At 37.6% G+C, this 22,339-nt stretch overlaps 1 protein-coding gene across 2 annotated transcripts in view; it reads right to left on the bottom strand.

Annotated features, from left to right (window-relative positions):
* UNC5C (unc-5 netrin receptor C) overlaps nt 1-22,339 on the bottom strand; it is a 388,152-nt gene that overhangs the window by 46,185 nt on the left and 319,628 nt on the right. Inside the window, exons 8-11 of one of the 2 annotated variants that reach the window (XM_008955313.5) lie at nt 7,488-7,544; nt 5,268-5,459; nt 4,254-4,598; nt 1,396-1,483 (exon numbers count right to left, since the gene is read on the bottom strand). In XM_008955313.5, the coding sequence (XP_008953561.1) occupies nt 1,396-1,483; nt 4,254-4,598; nt 5,268-5,459; nt 7,488-7,544 (682 nt within the window). The remainder of the gene's footprint in view (nt 1-1,395; nt 1,484-4,253; nt 4,599-5,267; nt 5,460-7,487; nt 7,545-22,339) is intronic. The other variant, XM_003829912.5, reaches the window with a different exon arrangement.

Consider the following 22,339-nt stretch of genomic DNA (forward strand, 5'->3'; position numbering starts at 1 on the left):
AAAATGTCCATGCTGACAAAGGCCTTGATGGATAGATGTGCTTAATGCTAACCTTGACTCTGGATGAGAGAAAGAAAAATAAAATAAAATAAAGAGATCTTGGAGTTTGCTAATCTTCTTTTCTCCTGATGCAAAAGAAGGGAGCTTTGAGGGCCTGTGAATGTTGCCTTGCATTGGGAATGAAAAAAATGAATATTTGATGTGGGTAAATACAAGCCTTTTAGTGATTTTTCTGTTGCTCAAATTTAAGGCATGAATAATGCTCAAGAACTGTATTATTTTCTTAGACAGGCTAGTATTTATGTAGGTGGAAGTACACCACCCGAGGAAAAAAATGTTCTGGGTCACACCAATTATAAATGCCAATATCTCCACCTGAGAGCATAATACAAAAGCTTTACGGCTAGTGAAGAACAAGACTAAAAATGGACGTTTTTCTGAGGATGAGAGCTGGGAAAAGAAAAGGTATAATGCGTTATAATGATAACCTAGTTCTGCATTGTCACTCATGCTTTATATTCAGAGCTCAGGGCTGAGGAGCCGATGCTCTTCCCCTTGGGAAAAACAATGATAATTACATGATGAGGATCTCCATTTTAACAACATCTTTCATTTTAAGATCTTGGTGTACTTCAGAAGCATTAATCAGGCTTCTAAAGCACTATTTAACACACGCATTTTACATGGAAACTAATCAAGAAATACCCAATACGATTTGTTAGAGGCCAAACTGAAAATTGAATTTAGGACTTCTCAATGCCTCTTGTTATTTTTACTTAAAATAACTTCTTTATGATTATGAAACATTCTAAACAAAACCTTTTAATTCAATCTAGTTTTAATCAATCCTAGACCCATTCTGAACAGCCTAATGTGGAATTTATAAGTGTTAAACATAAGAAGGAAATTAGTAATACTTAAGCTAGAAGACAGTCACAAAAGGAAGAATCGTGGGTCAGAATTAAGGGCTAGGCTGAGTGGGAGTGGTAGGGATTGGAGGAGTTGTCCAATCCTTTGTGACCTTTGACTCTGTAATGGGAACAGGCTGGATTCCTGAGCCAGATCCCATGAAGTCGACGTCTCTGTGTCTACCCACTTGTCTCTCTGGACAATCTAGGGATCACATTTCTGGACATTTTTCCAGGAAATATGGCAACGTGTCCACTTGGGAAAAGATCTCTAGCCTTCTACCCATATTCAAGATCTGCAAAAGCGTCTGGAGCCTCAAAGACAAAGAGAAGTAAAACCTGACCTTTTGTAGGTCAAGGGGAAAAAAATGTATGCCAGAAGCAAGGCACTTGAGACAAAAATATGTTGGGTCTATTGTGTCTATTGTACAATTCTCCTCCAAGTTAGACATTGGTAAAGTCAATGCACCAGAAAAAGCATATTTACCTCATAGTTTCTTTCCTGTGTACAGTCACATACATTTCGTAGACTCTCCCTTGGGGAATGGCCCCAGCGGGAATCAGCAAGCTGACTCCTGAATAGCAAAAGAGAAAAGCAGTCATATAAGGCCTAGGAATCAAAGCTTTTGCAGTACGTAAAAGGGAATGAGGAGATTTTGTGACCGTGCAGCCGTAAGCCTGCTTCATTTTCTCTAAAGACCTGTAAATATTCCGAGTTGCTCCATTTTCCTTCCTCATTGGCCTCCTTACCACGGCTCCCTCTGAACTCTTATGGAATTACTTAAAGGAATGATGTAACTTTTTAAACTCTTGTTTTATTTGAGGAACAGACAGATGGTTCCACTGTTGTTTTCCTTGCAAGACAAGGGGAAAACCAACAACTGCTCAAAATTTCAAACAGCTGTAATGATGCATCATTTCCATTTTTTTGAAAATCCCCACAAGATTCAAAGTCAGGGAAATGCCAACTTCAACATAAAAAAAAAACAACATGTATTTTTTAAATATCCGGTTAGCATCAATGTAATTCCACAATGGTATAAGAATTGGTGAAGACCTTTTATTATACATAACTCTAGAAAGTGAACACTAACTCCTAGTTTAGTCACAGCAGGTCAAAGTGTTTCTAGTTAGTTGCTAATCGGTGCCCTTTTGCAGAACTATTAGATTGGGCTGTGTTCTCAGCTAACTGTGTCTGCTGTGGCAGTGGCTTGCAAATTTGAACTCACGTCAGAACCACCTGGAAAGCTTGTTAAACGACAGATTACTGGTCCCTACCCCGAGTTTCTGATTCAGAGATATGGGGTGTGGGGTAGATTTTTTAGTTCAACCAGTTGCCAGGTGATGCCCATGGTGATGGTCTGGGGCCCACACCACTGCTCATCATCACAAAGAGTGATTCAGTGTGGACAGCACTCCAAAGATGTTTGGCTCCATCATTTGATTCCCCTAAAATCCAGCTTCCTTCGGCTCCATACAAATTTATGAAGCATCCTTGTGAGTACAGTGTTTGGCACTGCTGTGAATTTCAAAAAGGAAAAGATAGTCTTCCTGTCTTTGAGTAATTCATAATTTAATTAGCGAGGAAATGGAATATGCCAAATGAGCGTGGGGCAATATGAAAACTTGCCTGACCACACTGGAAAGTCTCAAGAAAAAAGAATGGAGAGTTAAGAGGTAGTAGGCCTTCATGTAACTGGTTGAAGATGTTGAGCCACAGACCTCTTGAGAAGGAGAGTAATGTGAGAGCCCTGGTGTTGTAGGAAGTGGACTGTCAACGTACAGAATGATTTGTGGAGGACACAGCAGGAAGATCACACATGAGGCTACCAAGCCTCAGTGCTTTTATTTTTTTCATTGAAAACATAAAACATACCTTAATCTTTGTTATAGGGATGAAACAGCATTATGAATATAAAGTAATAGGTAACTATTGTTTGTCCATTAAATAAAATATCATATGTTGATCACCATTGCCTAATACATAGGAAGAATTTAAAACATGCTAGCTCACTCCCTTCCACTTAAGAGACCTTTAAAATAATGCACATATGAAAAAGTGGTAGGTAGAAATGGGAAGAAAAGGCAGAATCCAATACATATCAGAGGGAAAAGAACTATTTTGAGAACAATTGTAATGTTTAAACAATGGAAGAACCTTAAAGTATGTTTTGATTCATTCAATAATGGACTGTTATAAAGATATTTAAAATCATGATTTTAAAGAGCATGCAATAGCATGAGGATTAATGAGAAAAGGGTGGAAAACATTATATAATACATGATCTCAGCTATGTAAACTGTGAAAAAAAATGGTATTTTATTAAATGTTTTGATTTTGTTAAAATATACTTTTAAAGGTTTAGGGTAAAAGTTGCCAAGGCATTGAAATGAAAGAGTGAATGACAGGAAGAATCAAATAAAATTTCATATTCAGGCCTGAAGACTCTTTGGTCTGTATATTCCTTGAGTATACACATATTATGTTTTTTCAATGTGACAACACTTTAGGTATTTACATTTTAGTTATTACTGTATTTACAAAATACTCACAGCCTTGTCCAAAAGAATTAGATAGATTTAGAGAGGAAGCCATTAACCCTTTTATGACCCATGGTTCCAAGCTCATTACTAATATTGATTAATGAATATCGATTTTTAATCCAACAGTATCAGGCATTAACTTTCATTCACCATGAAAGACCTTTATGAGGCTTATTGTCTAGATACAGAGAAACTACATAATAAACTGAAACCAAGTAATAGTACAAAAGCACACCTGATGAATCTGGTGATTCTGGATACAAATATCAGAGGTAGGAGTGAGTACTGTGTACACTATCAATACTGTGAGGTGAAAGACTGTGTGATCAAGTTAGATTAATAAATGAAGACTTGATGTCTATTATGATACCTCTGATGATCAAAAAATTTGTTTTCTGTAGTATTGTTTCATGTAGTAAATTGGAACTTAACCAAATGATATATTTAATAATTAGTTTGTCCTTTTAAAGTATAATGACAACATTAGGACTTGTGGCTTGATGTTGCCTTCTGAAGTTCTGGTAAAAAGGAGGTCAATGATGGTTCTAAATTACACCTCAGCAGAAAGTTGTGAGTATAAAATTTCTAGGGGAAGTGTTTTCAGAATTGGTTGGAGGAAGAGAAATGGTTTTGCTGATTTGTCTGAAGTAATGTTCTGTTTACATTGAAAGTAGATTTGGGCTGGATAGGTCACATTTAACATTTCAGGCCTAATGAAAACATCCCACGAACAAAAAAGATTTTGGTATGGAAAAATATGTTTCAAGCTGCCTCTTTGCAATTTAAACCTCTAGGAATTACCTGAATTGGGAACAATAAGGTGACCTCCCAGCGAGTTGAAGCTGCCAAATGCGGTACAGGATGGATCAGTCTGCCTTGCTAGACTCTGGTTCTTCAGGCTGAGGGCTTCATTCTCCAACAATGACTGGGTCATCTGAGGGGACAGCTTGGACGTAAACTCAGAGAGGTCATCTTGGGGGGTGACAGCACCTGAGGTGTTGTACACTTTGATTTTCAGGTTGGGCAGTGGATCCAGAATTGGAGAGTTGGTCATTGGGATTTTGTCTGAGACGTCATGCAGGGCATAGACAGGTCCTCTGTACATGGCTGCAGCTGACGTGAGGTCTGGGGGTACAGCCAGCAGATCTGAGTCAGAAAGAGAAAATAATCTCATTGGCATTCTCCATTCAGGCCAACCTACATTAGTCAGACTCCCCCTCACACTTTCTGAGCCAAAAGTAAAGCAGCTCAGCTAATATCGGAGATGGATAGACAGGCTCTACTGAAAACAGGGCAATCAGATAACTACCAGCTCTTTTATTATTGGCTATAAGTAAGTGGTCAAGCTCATTCTATAATTTGCTTTGACGTCTACTCATTATGCCCAAGGTATTTAGCTATTTCAACAGATTGGATTGAACAACGAGCCTCACTAGGTGATGATTAGCTATGGTTTCCCTGGTCTATACTGGATTTGGGTTCATTGGTAAATCATTCTATTCATAGCAATACAAGATATCTTGTCAAAGGAAGGAAAAAAAGAGACTCAAGAAATCAGTCAACCAATCAGGGAACTCTTTTAATTAGAAGTTAAAAAGTGACAGAGCAATCTGTCAGAAAAGAAAAAAAGAGGATTTATCTTGTTAACTCTAATTTGTTATGTAAATGACATCAATACACTAATGAACAAAATTAACTCAAATTGCTGTCTTCATGGAGCTTACATTCTAGCTGAATGAGATGACTCTAAAGTCATTGATTTTGAAACTGCTTACATGCATAAGTAACAGGGTGTGAAGTGGAATGTCAACTGACCTTGTCTTGCTGCCTTGATGTTCACAGGCTGAAAGCCCCCATTGAGTGCCGAAGAGTCAATAATATCTGACTCAAAGTCACGATGATTCTTCCGATACACAAACAAGGCCACAACTACAGAGATCGCCAGGCAAACGATCACTGCTATCACAATCCCAACATAGAGAGCAACATCATCTGAATCAGGAGCAGCTAGAGAGAAGAGTGAAACATTGAACCAGCTGCTTATAGAAATTTCCCACAGTACACATATGTATTGCTATAATTTTTTCAGACATTTACTGCCTTTTTTATAGGTTAATTTCAAATCTATTTCAAAAGCTATATAAAATGGCTGTGGCCTTTCAGTGGAAAATTGTCTCTGATTTCTTTTCCTTTCTCACTCTGCATCTATCCACCCACTAATCTATCTTATAATTGGGCAGCATAACAGACTGTTTATTACTAGGCATATAAAGAAACTGGAACTAAAACCATCCCAACCCACAGGAAAAAAAAAGTTTATTACTCATTTCAGGTGGAAAAGTTTGGAAGGGTTTTTGAATTCACTGATAGTTCTTTAAAAACATAAACACTGTTAGAAATATCTGGCATGTTTTAAATCTGCATATTTATTGAACCAGAATATTTTCCTAAGTATCACTCCAAGTCATAAAGTGACTTTCCATAGCACTCTTCTCACTTTCCCCTAAATCAATGGAGAGGTGGGTGGGAATGGTGTAACTAAGCAAAGCAAATATTAGGAGCAAACATATTAGATTTGAAAGGTGTGCTTTCAGAGGGCCCAGATCTGGGGGACAGAGGTTAATGCTGATAACCTTCTCTAAGTCCAGGCTTTGATACAGATGCAGTATTATCTCTGAGAACCCTGAGCTTCTCATGGTCCCCTGTCAGAGATTTACATTTGAGCTACTCATTACTAGAATAAAATATAGCTCTCTTGTGCACTAAGGAAGACAAAGGCCTGGTTCAGTGATCAGAAAGGTCAGACTACCCCAGAAGGCAAATAAGCATTTGACCAACACAGTGTGTCAGTCAACTGAGGCCTTTTTTCTGGAACAGAATTCCTATAAATGTTGCATGTTGCCTTGGTGGCATAGAACATGCTTTCATCTAACTGGAAAAGGTGATAGAAGCTGATAATTAAAACAAACAAATGAAATGAAACCTTTGTGGACCCCTTTGACATTTTTAAGTCTCCGTTTTTAGTTTTCTGTGATGCACAAAAACATGTTCAGCAAAATTAATCAAAGCTGCTCCACTCACTGTAAAAGAGGTTGTTAAATTGGTACTTCAGGTAGTCGAGAACAACCTAGCATTTTATGGTCAATTTTATATACATGTACATTTTTCAGGGAGAGAGAACTTTCCAATTTGTAGGTCCCATGACCTCCTAAAATGTGAGGAACCACGGCCCTCTCCTGACACTCACAGCCACATGGTTTACATGGTGAAATAACTCATCATTTCATTTGCCAGTGGCTCATGAGATAACCCACACTCTAATGTCATGGAATCTTTCACATATTAGCAGTGTAAATGAATTCTTTATTGGAAATTGCTCTATCTCTTTTGGCATTTTGTGTTTAAATGTAATGTATCCAAAAGGATTTTGCTTTCTTTTAAAAATAATTTTCTTCTGAACATTTCCAGAATATTCACTTTCCCATCAATCAAGTCAATATTAGCAAATTTTCTTCAGAAAACCAGTGATATCACAAATACTCTTGGTTGGGTGAGTGCTGCTTTCAAAGTACTTACTTCACTTTTCTGTTGGGTTTTATTTGAGGCACTGCTGCAGGATTCTGAACTCTGGTCAGAATATTATATCTAAATTCTTATTGTTTTACTTTACCAGGTCATAGTTACTTATTCAACATTCATGATTTCTAGCTCAACCGATCTGTCTTTTTTCAACCCTTTCCGTTTTGGTATTTGAACCCTGCCCTTTACTTATATCAGCACATTTCATGATATGTTTTGTCAGCTACTGGGACTCAGGGTTTGAATGGTAGACTGATAGATTTTAAAGTTGGCAGAGTCTTGAAATGACCCTTTCTTCTCTTCAGCAGCAAAAATCTAATTTATTTTTCATGTTAGAATATATTAGGCTCCTATTTCCTGTGTGCACATCTGTAATCCGAAGAAAGATAAACTTGAACTAGGGGCAATAACATTAAATGATTATTCAGCAACATAAAATCCAAACATCAAACTTACAAGAAAATCCATATTCATTCTGGGTTCTCTGTTCAGTTGAAATGGGATAAATGAAACCTTGAAAAGAAAAAAAAATGAAACAAAAATGGGAACAAAATCAAATTAATGAGGGAAAGAAAATAGGAAGCATGAAAAATGGTTTAATTAAAAGGAAAAGAAACCTGTGGTCTTTTAAAATTCTGATTCAGTACAAAATTATGATTTTGCATCTCCTGTCTGCTCTGGAGCCTCACTAAGAATTAATAAGCAGGCAGATTGAATTTTAGAGCAAAAACTGGTCTCGAGTCACTAACTTTGGAGTGCTTAAAGTCTTTCTTTTATTGAGCATAAACTCTAATGGATCTAATTTATTTCAGACATCAGGGGTCATTAGCATAAGGAAAATCTTTTTTCCTTATCCCTGCCATATGCTTTAATTCCCAGGACATATTCAGTAAGGCTCTAAACAGTTTTTTTTTCTTTTTTATTTAATCATAACAGCTTGTGCTTGGTCTAAGAGAACTAAAGAAGACCTGTCATCATTGGTCAAAGGTTAAGTACCCATTTACTGAGCTAAGCTGAGACCACCTCTCCCCCGCTCCATCTCAAATCTACTTTTTGGATTTTCTGTTGTTTCTTGCCCCCTTCATTTAATAGGAGTTCGATAGGTTTTGCCTAGGGACTGAACAGTTTGTCAATGCAATGGAAACTGGATGCTTTTTATTTGAAATCATTAGAAAATCAATAGGGCCTAGAGGTTATAAGGTTATTTATTTTAGGGCTTCAGAGAAATGGTGTATATTGGGAAAAATAAAAACTTCATCTCAATAGAAAAATGCAGAAATAGCACTAGCATTTTATTTCTCTTCCTTTTTAGTGTATTCTGAAGGTGGAAACTAACAATAATAATGCAATATGGATAATGATAATAATGTGAAGTGGAATAAGATAGGGAAAAGTCACTTAAAATATGTGCAACACAAACTTTTTGAAGTGAAAAACCTATGGAAAGTTTTAAAGTATATCTTATACTGGTAACCACAGTTCTCCAAGATTTACTATTCTGCTACATATGAATTAATCAAATGATACAGCACCATTTGGATTAATAAAATGAAGATGACTAAGAAGCCTGTGAATTAAACCTTCCCAGTAATACTCAAGGGCAAAAAACAGAGGAAAACAAGTTTCACAATTAACTGGTTCAAAATGAAAGGTCTATAAAGCTGTAATACTAAAAGCAACTCTAAATCGTGCCTCAGGTAGCACTTCCGTAGTTTGCCGAACACTCAGTTCTTACAGGCTATTTACCTATTTGGGGGAACTAATTCTGCAGAAACATGCAGTGCTACCTTAATGAAAGAGAGCTTTGCTGTAGCACAGATAGGTTTGCTCTGAATTCATTTTTAATGCCTTATTTTAGAGCAATGATTGCAACCTCCTACTCAGTTTTATAAATATTATATTCCTTATTCTAGTTGTCTGAGTCCATGTATTAGGTTTGATTTTCATTTTTAAACACCACTGCCTGGTAATAAAATTTTTCCATTTGTATTCTGTGAACTCAATAAAAGGACATCTGGGACATACACAGGCTCTATTTTCAAAACCCAAAGACTTAACACAAAACAAGTTCACTGCTAGTAGAGGAGACCAGATCACAATGCCATCTTCCTGGAAGTGATGATGTTAAGTAGAAGAATGTCAAAAGACTTATTTTTGCAGGTAAGAGGGCAAGGAAATGAGTATAAAAGGCATGTTTACAAATGCTATGATGCTCATCCTGAAACTTTTGGTAAGAATCAGCCTGGCAGCCGGGCATGGTGGCTCACATCTGTAATCCCAGAACTTTAAGAGGCTGAGGCAGGTGGATCGCCTGAGCTCATGAGTATGAGACAATCTGGGCAACATGGTGAAAGCCCATCTCTACCCAAAATACAAAAAATTAGCTAGGCATGGTGGCGCGTGCCTGTGATCCCGGCTACTCAGGAGGCTGAGGTGGGAGAATCACTTGAGACTGGGAGGCGGAGATTGCAGTGAGCAGAGATTGCGCCACTGCACTCCAGCCTGGGTGATAGAGCGAGACTCTGTCTCAAAAAATAAAAAGAAAAGAATCAGCGTGGTCCTGCTTGAATAAGCAGAAGAGCTGCGTCTTGCAAAAGGAAAGCCAATCTCCAGCTAGATATCACGTGGTCTGAAATTTCTCCCTGTAAAGCAGTTCTGAGTTTTTTGTCCCTGCTTCCCACCAGAATTCCTGTTCTTGATAGGCAGACCAAGAATAGAGAATATAACTTCGTAACTTCGATTTGAATGTCAACTTTCACAAATATTATGTAGATTTAAACTACTCAATAAATGTTTTGTGCCTTATGGTATTTATCTGAAACTTCAATCTCATTCCAGGCACAGAATTGGAATTCATTCATTCATTCATTCATTCATCATCCGTTTAGCAAATACTCTTGAACCTTATTATATTCTGGGTTCTGTTGTAGACATGGGGATACTTTCCTGTTTTTACTGAAGTTTAACAGAAAATAAGCAAGTAAACAAAATAATAAGATCATTTCAAATAGTAAAAAAGTTCTTTTAAAAATAAACCAAAAGAACATAATGTGTTTGGAGATATCAGGATGGCCAACTTAGGGAATTAAGGAAGAATTTTTTTTTTAATTGAGATGAAATTTGACCTGGAGCTTGAAAAAAAGAAAGAATCTGCCAAGTTAAGATCAGGAGGCAAGTGCTTGATGAGAAACGACAATAAATACGAAAGTCCTGACAGAAAGACAGAATGGTTAGAGGGTGGGGAGCAAGCAAGAAAGGAAAGGGAGGAGGTGGGGTCAGAGGACAGGCAGCACCAGGTCACGTCCTGGTGGGCCAGGATGAGGAGTCTTGCTCTGTCACACAGGCTGGAGTGCAATGGCACGATCTCGGCTCACTGCAACCTCCGCCTCCCGGGTTCAAGCGATTCTCCTGTCTCAGCCTCCCGAGTGGCTGGGATTACAGGTGTGCACCACCATGTCCGGCTAATTTTGGTATTTTTACTAGACGCGGGGTTTCACCATGTTGGCTAGACTGGTCTCGAAATCCTGGGCTCAAGCTATCTGCCCACCTTAGCCTCCCAAAATGCTAGGATTACAGGCCCGAGTCACTGCACCTGCCCTCCACAGTGAGTTTTGATTTTATTCTAAGTGAAATGCATATCCTGTGATCGAATGTCATTTTGAAAAAAATCACTTTGGTTTCTATAGATATGGATTGTCAAATGGAGCAAAGTGATAGGGTTTTACAGATGGCTTCTATAACACATGGCTTGGGAGATGTCTGTCAATAGGTGTATAATATAACTGATGAAGTGTTTGCATTTGAGGTTGCTCTGAATGAAAATAAAATATTAAAAAAATTAAATATAGCCTCACTCTAAAATATTAAAATATTTAATATTTAAAAAATTTAAAAAATATTTTACAAAGTCTCACTTACTTTAGTTATTCCTCACAGGCAATTAGGACCAATCTAGCCAAACTCTTATTTTCCTACATGGGAAAATTTAAAACAGACCAGTATTAAGTGTACTCACCAAAGGTTTGACACTCCAATTTACTCTGTTATGGAAACACTGATAAAAAGTTATGTAAGGCATCCCTGTAAAACTTTTTCCATCATTTTCAAAACACTTCTGCAACTACAGAAGTAAAACATCACTTAGCAGGCTGGGAATCAGAGAAGAAGGGGATTACTGTTCCATCCCCTAAATGAGGGGAACACAGAATCACTTTCTGGAGTTTGTTTTTATGCTTCTCCATCTGATCCGTCTCTCACGGAACAACAGGGAACATTTTCTTCAGCTAATGAGGTGAACCTGCTGAGAGTAGTCCTAGCAATAATGAAAAATAACATCTCCGGCGGAACACAGTGCAAAATAATTGTTTTTCGGTTGCTACCGACAGCCTGGTTCAAAAGTTAGGGATTTCAGTTAACTTTCCTGCTACTTCAAAGTAAGGTGGGCTAAGAAAAGCACCAGGCCATGGGCCAGTACACTGCTTTTCAGTGTCATGAACATCAGCTTGAATCCTAGCTCTGCCACTTAGCTGGGAGAGCTTTGCCGAACTACTTCACTTTTCTAAGTATCAGTTTTCTAATCTGTGTAAGGGGATATGAATACTTACATCTAGAGCTGTGGAAAGGATAAATGAGATTTGTAAGGTGCTGGTACATTGCCAGTAATCAAGAAATGACCAACAATGACATTGATATAATTATGATGCACGTTACTAAGGTATACTAAGATGCTGGGTCCTTAAGGGATTTTATCTGTAGAGTCAACATAGCCTATTATCTAATGAGTGATCTTAGGAAACTCGTTTGAATTTGTTTCCCCAGTTATTACATAGACAGGGAGCCCAGTTCTTCAGAGAAGCCATATGCAATGCTCTCTTCTAAGGACTCTTGCACTCTCTTCATGTAAAAAGGCTTATGCCTGTCCTTTGTGGCTTCTGGCAAAAGATATGGTGGTATGTTTCCAAAGCACATTTTCAAGGCCAGAGTGCAAATTGATGGTAAAAAGGTATCTCAACCAAGAGTGATGCAATTTCTCAAGAGGGTGTTTGGAAATGGGGTAGGGGTGGTGTTTTTTTTTGGTTGTCATAAGGATTAGGTGGTTGTTTTTTGGCATTTGGTGAGTGGAGGCCAAGGATATTGAATGTCCTGCAATGAAAGAAACAATCTTGCCATGAAAGGATGGCCCAGAACAAAATCCACCTCCCTTGATAACAACTTTCAAAATCACCTCTTTTTGACTGAGAAGGCAAGAACAGGCATGGCGTTCAGGGAAAGGTATGAGGCTTGTTATCCCTGGGTACAGTGTGGCCTCAGCAACTGCTTTTTCAAGATCAGTGCTTTTTCAAGGGTAACTGCTTATAACCTATATCCACTTTAAAACAATGTTTTTTTTTTTTAAATATTTATTTCGAGATAGGGTCTTGCTCTGTCATGCTGGCTGGAGTGCAGTGGTGTGATCATAGCTCACTGCAGCCTCCACCTCTTGGGATCAAGCAATCCTCCCAGCTCAGCCTCTCAAGTAGCTGGGACCACATATCTGCACCACCACACCCAGGCTATTTAAAAAATTTTTTTGTAGAGATGGGGTCTCGCTATGTTGCCCAGGCTGGTTTTGAACTCCTGGGCTCAAGCAATCCTCCCACCTTGGCTTCCCAAAGTGCTGGGATTACAGGTGTGAGCCATCGCACCCAGCTGTAACTTGTATTTTTAAAGAAAATTTATTTTTTAAAGCATAGATTTTCCTGACCTGCAGGAATACAGACTAAAGGAGATTCGATATGGAGAAAACCTTTAAGTGAAGGAAAAATATTTGAAAACTGGAGCAAGAGCAGGCTATGTCTTAAACAGTCCATGCAATGCTCCTTTTACTTGAAGACCATCTCATAATTGCTCAAAACATTATCTCAAGAGATTGTCTCATTCAATCTGTTTCATATGAGGAGACAGAGTCTCAAAGGTGAGAAAGGATGTTTGCAAAGTTACCCAAAGTGTTGATATTCTACCAACTAAAATTTGGGTCAATAAAACTGACAATGTATAATTTTGCATTGTCCAGCTCTGGGTGGCAGCATTCATATTTGTGTTTACTGTAGATTTGGATTAATCATAGAACCATTTTCTGGCTGCTGGTAGTAAAGTGACTTAGGGAACGAATGACTTTTTTCTAATTTGCACAAGGTCATCATTTAGACTAGAGGTGAGGTTGCCCAAACTTTTTAGTGATGTCCAACCATTGTAAAAGATCAGAGCCCATGTCCAAGTATTGTAAAAAAAGAAAGAGAGCAAGAGAGCTTTCCTTGGTGTTTACACTGAAGGAAGTAATATCAAATTATCCCTAAGTACACAGCCAAGACCCAGTAACTGAGCAACAATATACCTAAATGTAGCCTGTCTGGTGGGTTTATATTTGAGAGTCTCAAGAATAATGCCAGAAACCAAATGTAAATCTTCATTTCCCCAATAAACAGCAACTACTTTTATTTTTCTAGCCTTTTCAAATTTTTTCTTTCCAAGCCATATGGATAGATAGCAAAAAATGATCATGGTTTTATTATTACTTTTTAAAAAAATAATTCAAACTGTTTTTATAACATAATACATACTTTCATATAAATAATTATCAAGCAAATATTCTGATGTGAGAAATGTCATAACTTCTGAACATCATTAGCCAGGTTTAAATCCTCAAAACCAAGTCTATGTTCTCACAAACTTGCAAACCCCCAGGATGTTGGAGTGAAAATAGATCATTGATTGGAACTCCCTAATTTAACCCTTTGAGCATAGAGTGGTAAAGGGATTTGTCTAACATTATAAAGCTGGTGAAACAGCAGAGCCGGGGTTGGATCCCAGCCCTCAGGCTACACCTCCACCGTCCTTCTTAAGTACTATGTGAGCAATAATTAGTAGATTCGAATGAGGAGAGACAAGGAAATAACAGAAGAGGGCTTGGTAGGCACCTGGCTTAATTTGTAATTTGGTGATTGCATGAGATAACCCTGCTGATTTGGACTGTAAAATATCTCTCCATTTGAAATATTATCATTTATAGTCATGACACTTATAAAGCCAAAAATAGCATAGAGAGGTTATCTCCTTTAAATGAAAAAAATTTCCAAACAGTGTCTTCTGTTTCAAGTGTGGGGCAAGCAAAGAGATGTACCAAACCTCGGCATTTCCACTCTAATGTGACTGGGGAGCCTTGCTAGAGTGATGTAGTTGTTAATGCATGATAATCACATTGCATTTGGCATAAAACCCTATAAGTAAATATTTAAAGGAGAAACATAATTTCCCTCAGAAATGATGCCATGTGGAAAAAAGGAATAAACATCAATAATTGGAGGAGCTCTACACATCAAAAGAAAATCCCTTTTTTTTAATTATACTTTAAGTTCTGAGATACATGTGCAGAATGTGCATGTTTGTTACATAGGTATACACATGCCATGGTGGTTTGCTGCACCCATCAACCTGTCATCTACATTAGGTTTTCTCCTAATGCTATCCCTCCCCTAGCCCCCCAACCCCCTGACAGGCCCCGATGTTCGATGTTCCCCTTCCTGTGTTGGTGTGTTCTCATTGTTCAACTCCCACTTATGAGTGAGAACATGCAGTGTTTGGTTTTCTGTTCCTGAGTTAGTTTGCTGAGAATGATGGTTTCCGGCTTCATTCATGTCCCTGCAAAAAAACATGAACTCATCCTTTTTTTATGGCTGCATAGTATTTCATGGTGTATATGTGCCACATTTTCTTAATCCAGTCTATCATTGATGGGCATTTGGGTTGGTTCCAAGTCTTTGTTATTGTGAACAGTGCTGCAATAAACATATGTGTGCATGTGTCTTTATAGCAGAATGATTGATAATCCTTTGTGTATACACCCAGTAATGGGATTGCTGGGTCAAATGGTATTTCTGGTTCTAGATCCTTGAGGAATCACCACACTGTCTTCCACAATGGTTGAACTAATTTACACTCCCACCAACAGTGTAAAAGCATTCCTGTTTCTCCATATCCTCCCCAGAATCTGTTGTTTCCTTTTTTTTTTGAGATGGAGTTTCACTCTCATTGCCCAGGCTGGAGTGCAGTGGCATGATCTTGGCTCACTGCAACCTCCACCTCCTGGGTTCAAGCGATTCTCCTGCCTCAGCCTCCCGAGTAGCTGGGATTACAGTCATCTGCCACCATGCCCAGCTAATTTTTTGTATTTTTAGTAGAGATGGATTTCACCATGTTGGCCAGGCTGGTCTTGAACTCCTGACCTCAGGTGATCCACCTGCCTCAGCCTCCCAAAGTGCTGGGATTACAGGTGTGAGCCACTGTGCCCAGCCTGTTTACTGACTTTTTAATGATCACCATTCTAACTGGTGTGAGATGGTATCTCATTGTGGTTTTGATTTGCATTTCTCTAATGACCAGTGATGATGAGCTTTTTTTCATGTTTGTTGGCTGCATAAATGTCTTCTTTTGAGAAATGTCTGTTCTTATCCTTTGCCCACTTTTTGATGGGGTTGTTTTTTTCTTATAAATTTGTTTAAGTTCCTTGTTGATTGTGGATATTAGCCCTTTGTCAGATGGTTAGATTGCAAAAATTTTCTCCCATTCTGTAGGTTGCCTGTTCACTCTGATGATAGTTTCTTTTGCTGTGCAGAAGCTCTTTAGTTTAATTAGATCCCATTTGTCAATTTTGGCTTTTGTTGCCATTGCTTTTGATGTTTTAGTCATGAAGTCTTTGCCCATGCCTATGTCCTGAATGGTATCGCCTAGGTTTTCTTCTAGGGTTTTTATGGTTTTATGTCTTACATTTAAGTCTTTAGTCCATCTTGAGTTAATTTTTGTATAAGGTGTAAGGAAGGGGTCCAGTTTTAGTTTTCTGCATATGGCCAGTTTTCCCAACACCATTCATTAAATAGGGCATCCTTTGCCCATTTTAAAGCAATAAAAGCTGACAACCACTTGCTTCTGGCATCCAAGATCCTGCATGAGAACAGGCTTAAAAATGAGACAGATCTGCCTTCACACATTGGCTCCAGCACTCATCTGTGGATGTTGGGAGGGCTGTTTCAATTCTATGCCTCAGTTTCTTCCTTTGTAAAAGAGAACTATTATTAGGGGATTAACAAAAGTTCTGTTTGTAAGTTTTCTTTCCTACCTTTTGAGTATTAATTAAATTGAGCTCAATTCAGTTTTTTCTTAACTTGGTCATGTCTGACACAGTAGACTGGGGTCAGAAGCAACTAATGCCAGGGCCTAAAATCAATGTATTAGGTGGACAGCAAACAGAATTAAAATGAAATCTGAAATATCTTTAAACTACCATATAAGATATGGTACTTTTTATGCCCTCTAAAGTCTATATGTAGGTGTCTGGGCATTAAAACCCTGTCTTTACATTAGTATCAGATACTTGGCCAAAAAAGAGATAGGTAGAGTTTTAGGAGGTGTCCTGCTTGCCTTTGAGGTTTACTCATTACATTTCAATATGGAGCTGCTTCTATGACCTTAATACCCATAAATAGATTTCAGGATACTGTGGGGATTAAGCACAATAGATGATAGATTCATATCTTATGGGGGTGGCTAGGATGCAAGTTATGCATATGACATAATGTCATTTATAAAAGCATTAAACATATTCTAAAAAAGTAGCTATTTTTAGGTCACAAAGGTCTTGGTTAGTTTTAGTAATATTTATCTACTCTAAGTCCGCTAGGCTACTTGATAAGATTGTTCCTCATTTTCTGATCCTATCGTTAGAAGAATCCCCTCTCCTTGACCTGGCCGCTTGGTCTTCTTTTTTGCCAGTTACTTTACACTAAGCCAAAACATGGGCAATTTTTTCACCCCAATTACATTTGTTCTGTTGCAAATGTTCTTATTAAAACCTCAAGGGCCATTCAAAATAAACATGTCCAGATTTTCTTTTATCCTTTAAGGTCAGCTCTTATCTAGCAAACCCATCAGGGCTGCACTAATGATGTCAAAGGTCAGGTCTGTCAAAGACACCCAGGGTCATTTATTATAATTTACCACTCTTCTGAGGGTTTATTTATTGATAGGGCTTAAGGAACTCCAAATAAATGAATACATAAATCCTAGGACATGACAACAACAATTAAAAAGAACATTTGCTTATCACTGATGTCAGTTATCTAAATTGCCATGGTAATTTACTGCTCCAGCCTGCTGAGGACAATGGCCACGCCTCACTAAGCTGGTTCATAGCCCTGTTCCTTACAGTGACCAGCCACACCCTTCTGAAAATGAATAGTAGATAATTAACATCCCAGGATGTAAATGTCTTATCTCATGATTCACAGTAGGTGAAGCATAAATGCCTGAAATTTAAACTAAGTTCATTAATATCAAACTCATAGATCAGCTACTCAAGTGTTTTTATATAAGTGTTATATAAACTATATTATGTTTTATATAAGTGTTATATAAACTATAATATATTACATAAACTATATTATGTAAACTATATTATAAAACATATTATATATGTTTTATCTAAGTGTTATATTATATAATGGACTCTATCCCCATCAATGCTTCTTAGAAAAGAAAAATAAATTATAAATCCAAAAGCAATGATACCAGAATCCCTCCATGGTAGTAAACACATCTGATAGAAAAAGTAAAATGATGAAGAGTCCTGATGTATAAGGTGACTGACTTCTAGAATACATGAACCTATCTGCTAGATTTCTAGCAAGAAGAAAATTGAGCTTGCAGCCCTGGACCTGCACCCCCCGTGATCTCGAAGGAGCCCATGCTTTGCTGTAGTTGCTGGCTTGGTGGCACCTTTCTTGATCCCCTCAGAGTTCTAAAGGTCTAAAGACCTTGCATTTGTTTTCTAACCTGTTTGGTGCTCCGTAGGTGTTCATTAGGCTTCTGTGGGCTAAAGTTTCTAACCACATCCCTGCTTTCAAAACCAGGAAAATGTTTTACCAGAAAGGAAAAAAGCAAAAGCAAACCACACTTATTATACCGGACACTGTGCAGCATTGTGTTGGGCAGGCAGGCCATGTACAGAATATTTATTTGCCAGCTGGGACGCTACACATATCAAGAACTACACAAACACAGCTATGACATCAACTTCTTCCAACTATAGATAAAAGCTCTCACTGTCTACCACTCACAATTATGCTTTCCTATCAAACTGCTGTGTTGACAAGAATTTCACTGGGAAATGACTAGCACCTTCTCAAATGCCTACCACAGGCGGTTATAAACGTATCATTCTAAAGTCAAGAAATGAGTATTTGTAAGGTAAATTACTTCCCCACATTAAATCCACCTGGGCTTCTGGGGGCCCTGGTATGCAGTGTGTCCACACCACAGTTTACACATGGAGAGCTCTGCCACTTCCTCTGTACTTCTGAGAATTAATAGAAAAGCTGTGTGACGTGTAATTTTTTTAATGAGTTGAAAGTGCTAACTTTGCAGAATGCCTAACATTTTAATTTCCCAAAGTCAGGAAGTTCACTGATGCAGACACAATTCCAAGCAGTTCTTGTTAGTAAATTGCAATTTTAAATTTGTCTACTGTGGCATGAACCGTCTTAAGCAAGGAGTAATTCTAAGTTCAGATTTGAACTGTTAAAAATCCCTATGAGAAACTCCAAACTTACAAAGAGAATAAAAACTAAAATCTATAGGAATGGTTGCAGTAACTTAATAATCCAATCTACTGTATTGATAAATATATATATAAATTTGCATTTCTGGACTAGGCCATATATATAGTATTTGAATTGCTATTTTCAAAAGGAAGAAGTAAGCAGTGATTAAACTATTCATATTATATGCTATCCATGACAAATAGATCTTACTAAAAATTCATTATAAAGATTATAAAAGTTAGGCCCCATGTGGTGGCTCAGGCCTGTAATCTCAGCACTTTGGGAGGCTGAGGTGGGCAGATCACTTGAGGTCAGGAGTTCGAGACCAGCCTGGCCAAATGGTGAAACCCCATCTCTACTAAAAATACAAAAATTAGCTGGGTAGGGTGGCGAATGCCTGTAATCCCAACTACTCAGGAGGCTGAGGCAGGAGAATTGCTTAAACCCAGGAGGCAGAAGGTTGCAGTGAGCCAGAATCGTGCCACTGCACTCCAGCCTGGGCAACAGAATGAGACTCCATCACTTTAAAAAAAAAAGGAAAGAAAAGATTATAAAAGTTAAAAGTTATCAGGTCTCAGTAATACAATTTTATTTCAACTTAAAAGGTAAATATAATATGCTTATTCTCTTAGCATTTTTTGAGATTTCTTAAGTGTTTTCTGCTTCTTCTGTATCTTTCTATGTGTCCTGTTCTCTGTGTCTCTCTCTCTTGTCATAACCATTTAATGTAAAGCCTATTTCAAAAATATATTGTAAAATGTGGGGGGTGGCTGCTTTCACATCAGTTTAGGGATGATATAAAGAAACCTAAGTATTTTAATGTGTACACAGTACAACTGGTCTTCCAATACTGATTCTGTAGTATTATTAAGTAAAAACTGATATTTGTTATTAATGTTAAGTTTTTTTAGATCAGACATATATTTTCAATTATTTTCAATAGCGACAAACACGCCAAATCGCTTACCTTTCTTTTTTTTTTTTAATTATACTTTAAGTTTTAGGGTACATGTGCACAATGTGCAGGTTAGTTACATATGTATACATGTGCCACGTTCGTGTGCTGCACCCATTAACTCGTCATTTAACTTACCTTTCTTATTCAATGCAATCCATGTCATTTAGTGTACCACAGAACTCCACTTTTTAAAATGTAGTTCTGAAAACAATTAAGTATGTGCTTATGAACCCAAAATGTCCAAGTTATTTCTGGCACCTTAAGTGATTCTGATGGCTTCTAATTACTCTTTAGTAACGCATTCTGGTGAAATAACATCAATTTTGTAAAGGTCTTAATTTGAAGGCACCAAGGCATTGATTATCTCCAGCGCAGGAACTACTTTTTCAGGCCAGTGAGACTTTATCCAGTGTAATACATATATATTATATGTTACACAGTACTTACAATATGAACTACTATGTATGAGTGGTATAAAAATGTAATAGAGCTTCTGAAATTGTTTAAGACCACGATTATATTTCACAAATGAAATTACACAGTATCACATAATGAATCCAAGTTATCACACAGTATAAGAATTTAAATTATGATTGCAAGGACAGATACGTGTCTATATATCTGTATGTGATAGGCAACTGGGAAATAATGTAAAACTATAATTCAGTTCCGAATCCCCATGTCTTCAAAATACTTGTGTTACTGGCTATAAGTAAGTCTTGCACCCTAGGGTTTCATATAACTAGGGTTTTATACAAGTATTTTATGCAAATACTGTTTTGGTAATCTAATTTGAATCAATGTGACCAAAGTCAGTGACATAGCTAGTTCTTAAATTCAGAGAGCCACGCTTCCAAGACCATGCTGTGGCCTATCCTCAACAGTTCTTTTTAAAAAATGTCATTTATTATTATAAACCTAATGGAATACTAAGCATAAATAATGTATAGAATAGAAAGCATATAGGGTTGTTTGTTTTTTCTTGTAAATTTGTTTGAGTTCATTGTAGATTCTGGATATTAGCCCTTTGTCAGATGAGTGGATTGCAAAAATTTTCTCCCATTCTGTAGGTTACCTGTTCACTCTGATGGTAGTTTCTTTTGCTGTGCAGAAGCTCTTTAGTTTAATTAGATCCCATTTGTCAATTTTGGCTTTTGTTGCCATTGCTTTTGGTGTTTTAGTCATGCCTATGTCCTGAATGGTATTGCCCATTCATGCCTATGCCCATGCCTATGTCCTGAATGGTATTGCCTAGGTTTTCTTCTAGGGTTTTTATGGTTTTAGGTCTAACATTGAAGTCTTTAATCCATCTTGAATTAATTTTTGTATAAGGTGTAAGGAAGGGATCCAGTTTCAGCTTTCTACATATGGCTAGCCAGTTTTCCCAGCACCATTTGTTAAATAGGGAATCCTTTCCCCGTTTCTTGTTTTTGAGTGGGCAAAGGATATGAACAGACACTTCTCAAAAGAAGACATTTATGCAGCCAAAAGACACATGAAAAAATGATCATCACTGGCCATCAGAGAAATGCAAATCAAAACCACAATGAGATATCATCTCACACCAGTTAGAATGGTGATCATTAAAAAGTCAGGAAACAACAGGTGCTGGAGAGGATGTGGAGAAATAGGAACACTTTTACAGTGTTGGTAGGACTGTAAACTGGTTCAACCATTGTGGAAGACAGTGTGGCGATTCCTCAGGGATCTAGAACTAGAAATACCATTTGACCCAGCCATCCCATTACTGGATATATACCCAAAGGATTATAAATCATGCTGCTATAAAGACACATGCACATATATGTTTATTGCAGCACTATTCACAATAGCAAAGAACTGGAACCAACCCAAATGTCCAACAATGATGAACTGGATTAAGAAAATGTGGCACATATACACCATGGAATACTATGCAGCCATAAAAAAGGATGAGTTCATGTCCTTTGTAGGGACATGGATGAAGCTGGAAACCATCATTCTCAGCAAACTATTGCAAGGACAAAAAACCAAACATCGCATGTTCTCACTCACAGGTAGGAATTGAACAATGAGAACACATGGACACAGGAAGGGGGACATCACACACCGGGGCCTGTTGAGCAGTGGGGGGAGGGGGGAGGGATAGCATTAGGAGATATACCTAATGTAATGATGAGTTAATGGGTGCAGCACAGGAACGTGGCACATGTATACATATGTAACAAACCTGCACATTGTGCACATGTACCCTAGAACTTAAAGTATAATAATAAAAATAAATAAATAAAAGAAAAAAAAGAATAGAAAGCATATAGAAAAAGAAAAAAAATACTTGTAATCTCATTAGCCCAGAAAATTCATAAGTTTCATTCATCTTTTACTAAGCATACCTTTACATGCTTATCACTAAATACATATATAAATCCGTATTCTGCTTTTCCATGTTAAAACCTCATAAATATTTTAGCGGACATCATAAATGATGTTCCATTTAATGGAAGTACTATGTGTTACTTAACCATCATCCTAATATTAGACTTTTGGGTTTTACATTTTTTACAATAACAAAGAATATAGACATATTTGGCATACAGCTGCTCCTCAGTATCCAAGGAGGATTGATTCCAGAACCACCCCCCACCATCGACACCAAAATCAGAGATTGCTCAAGTCCCTTATGTAAAATGGCATAGTATTTGCATGTAACCTATGCACATCCTCATGTATACTTTAAACCA

This window comes from Pan paniscus, chromosome 3, assembly GCF_029289425.2.
Source record: "Pan paniscus chromosome 3, NHGRI_mPanPan1-v2.0_pri, whole genome shotgun sequence".
Lineage (NCBI taxonomy): Eukaryota > Metazoa > Chordata > Mammalia > Primates > Hominidae > Pan > Pan paniscus.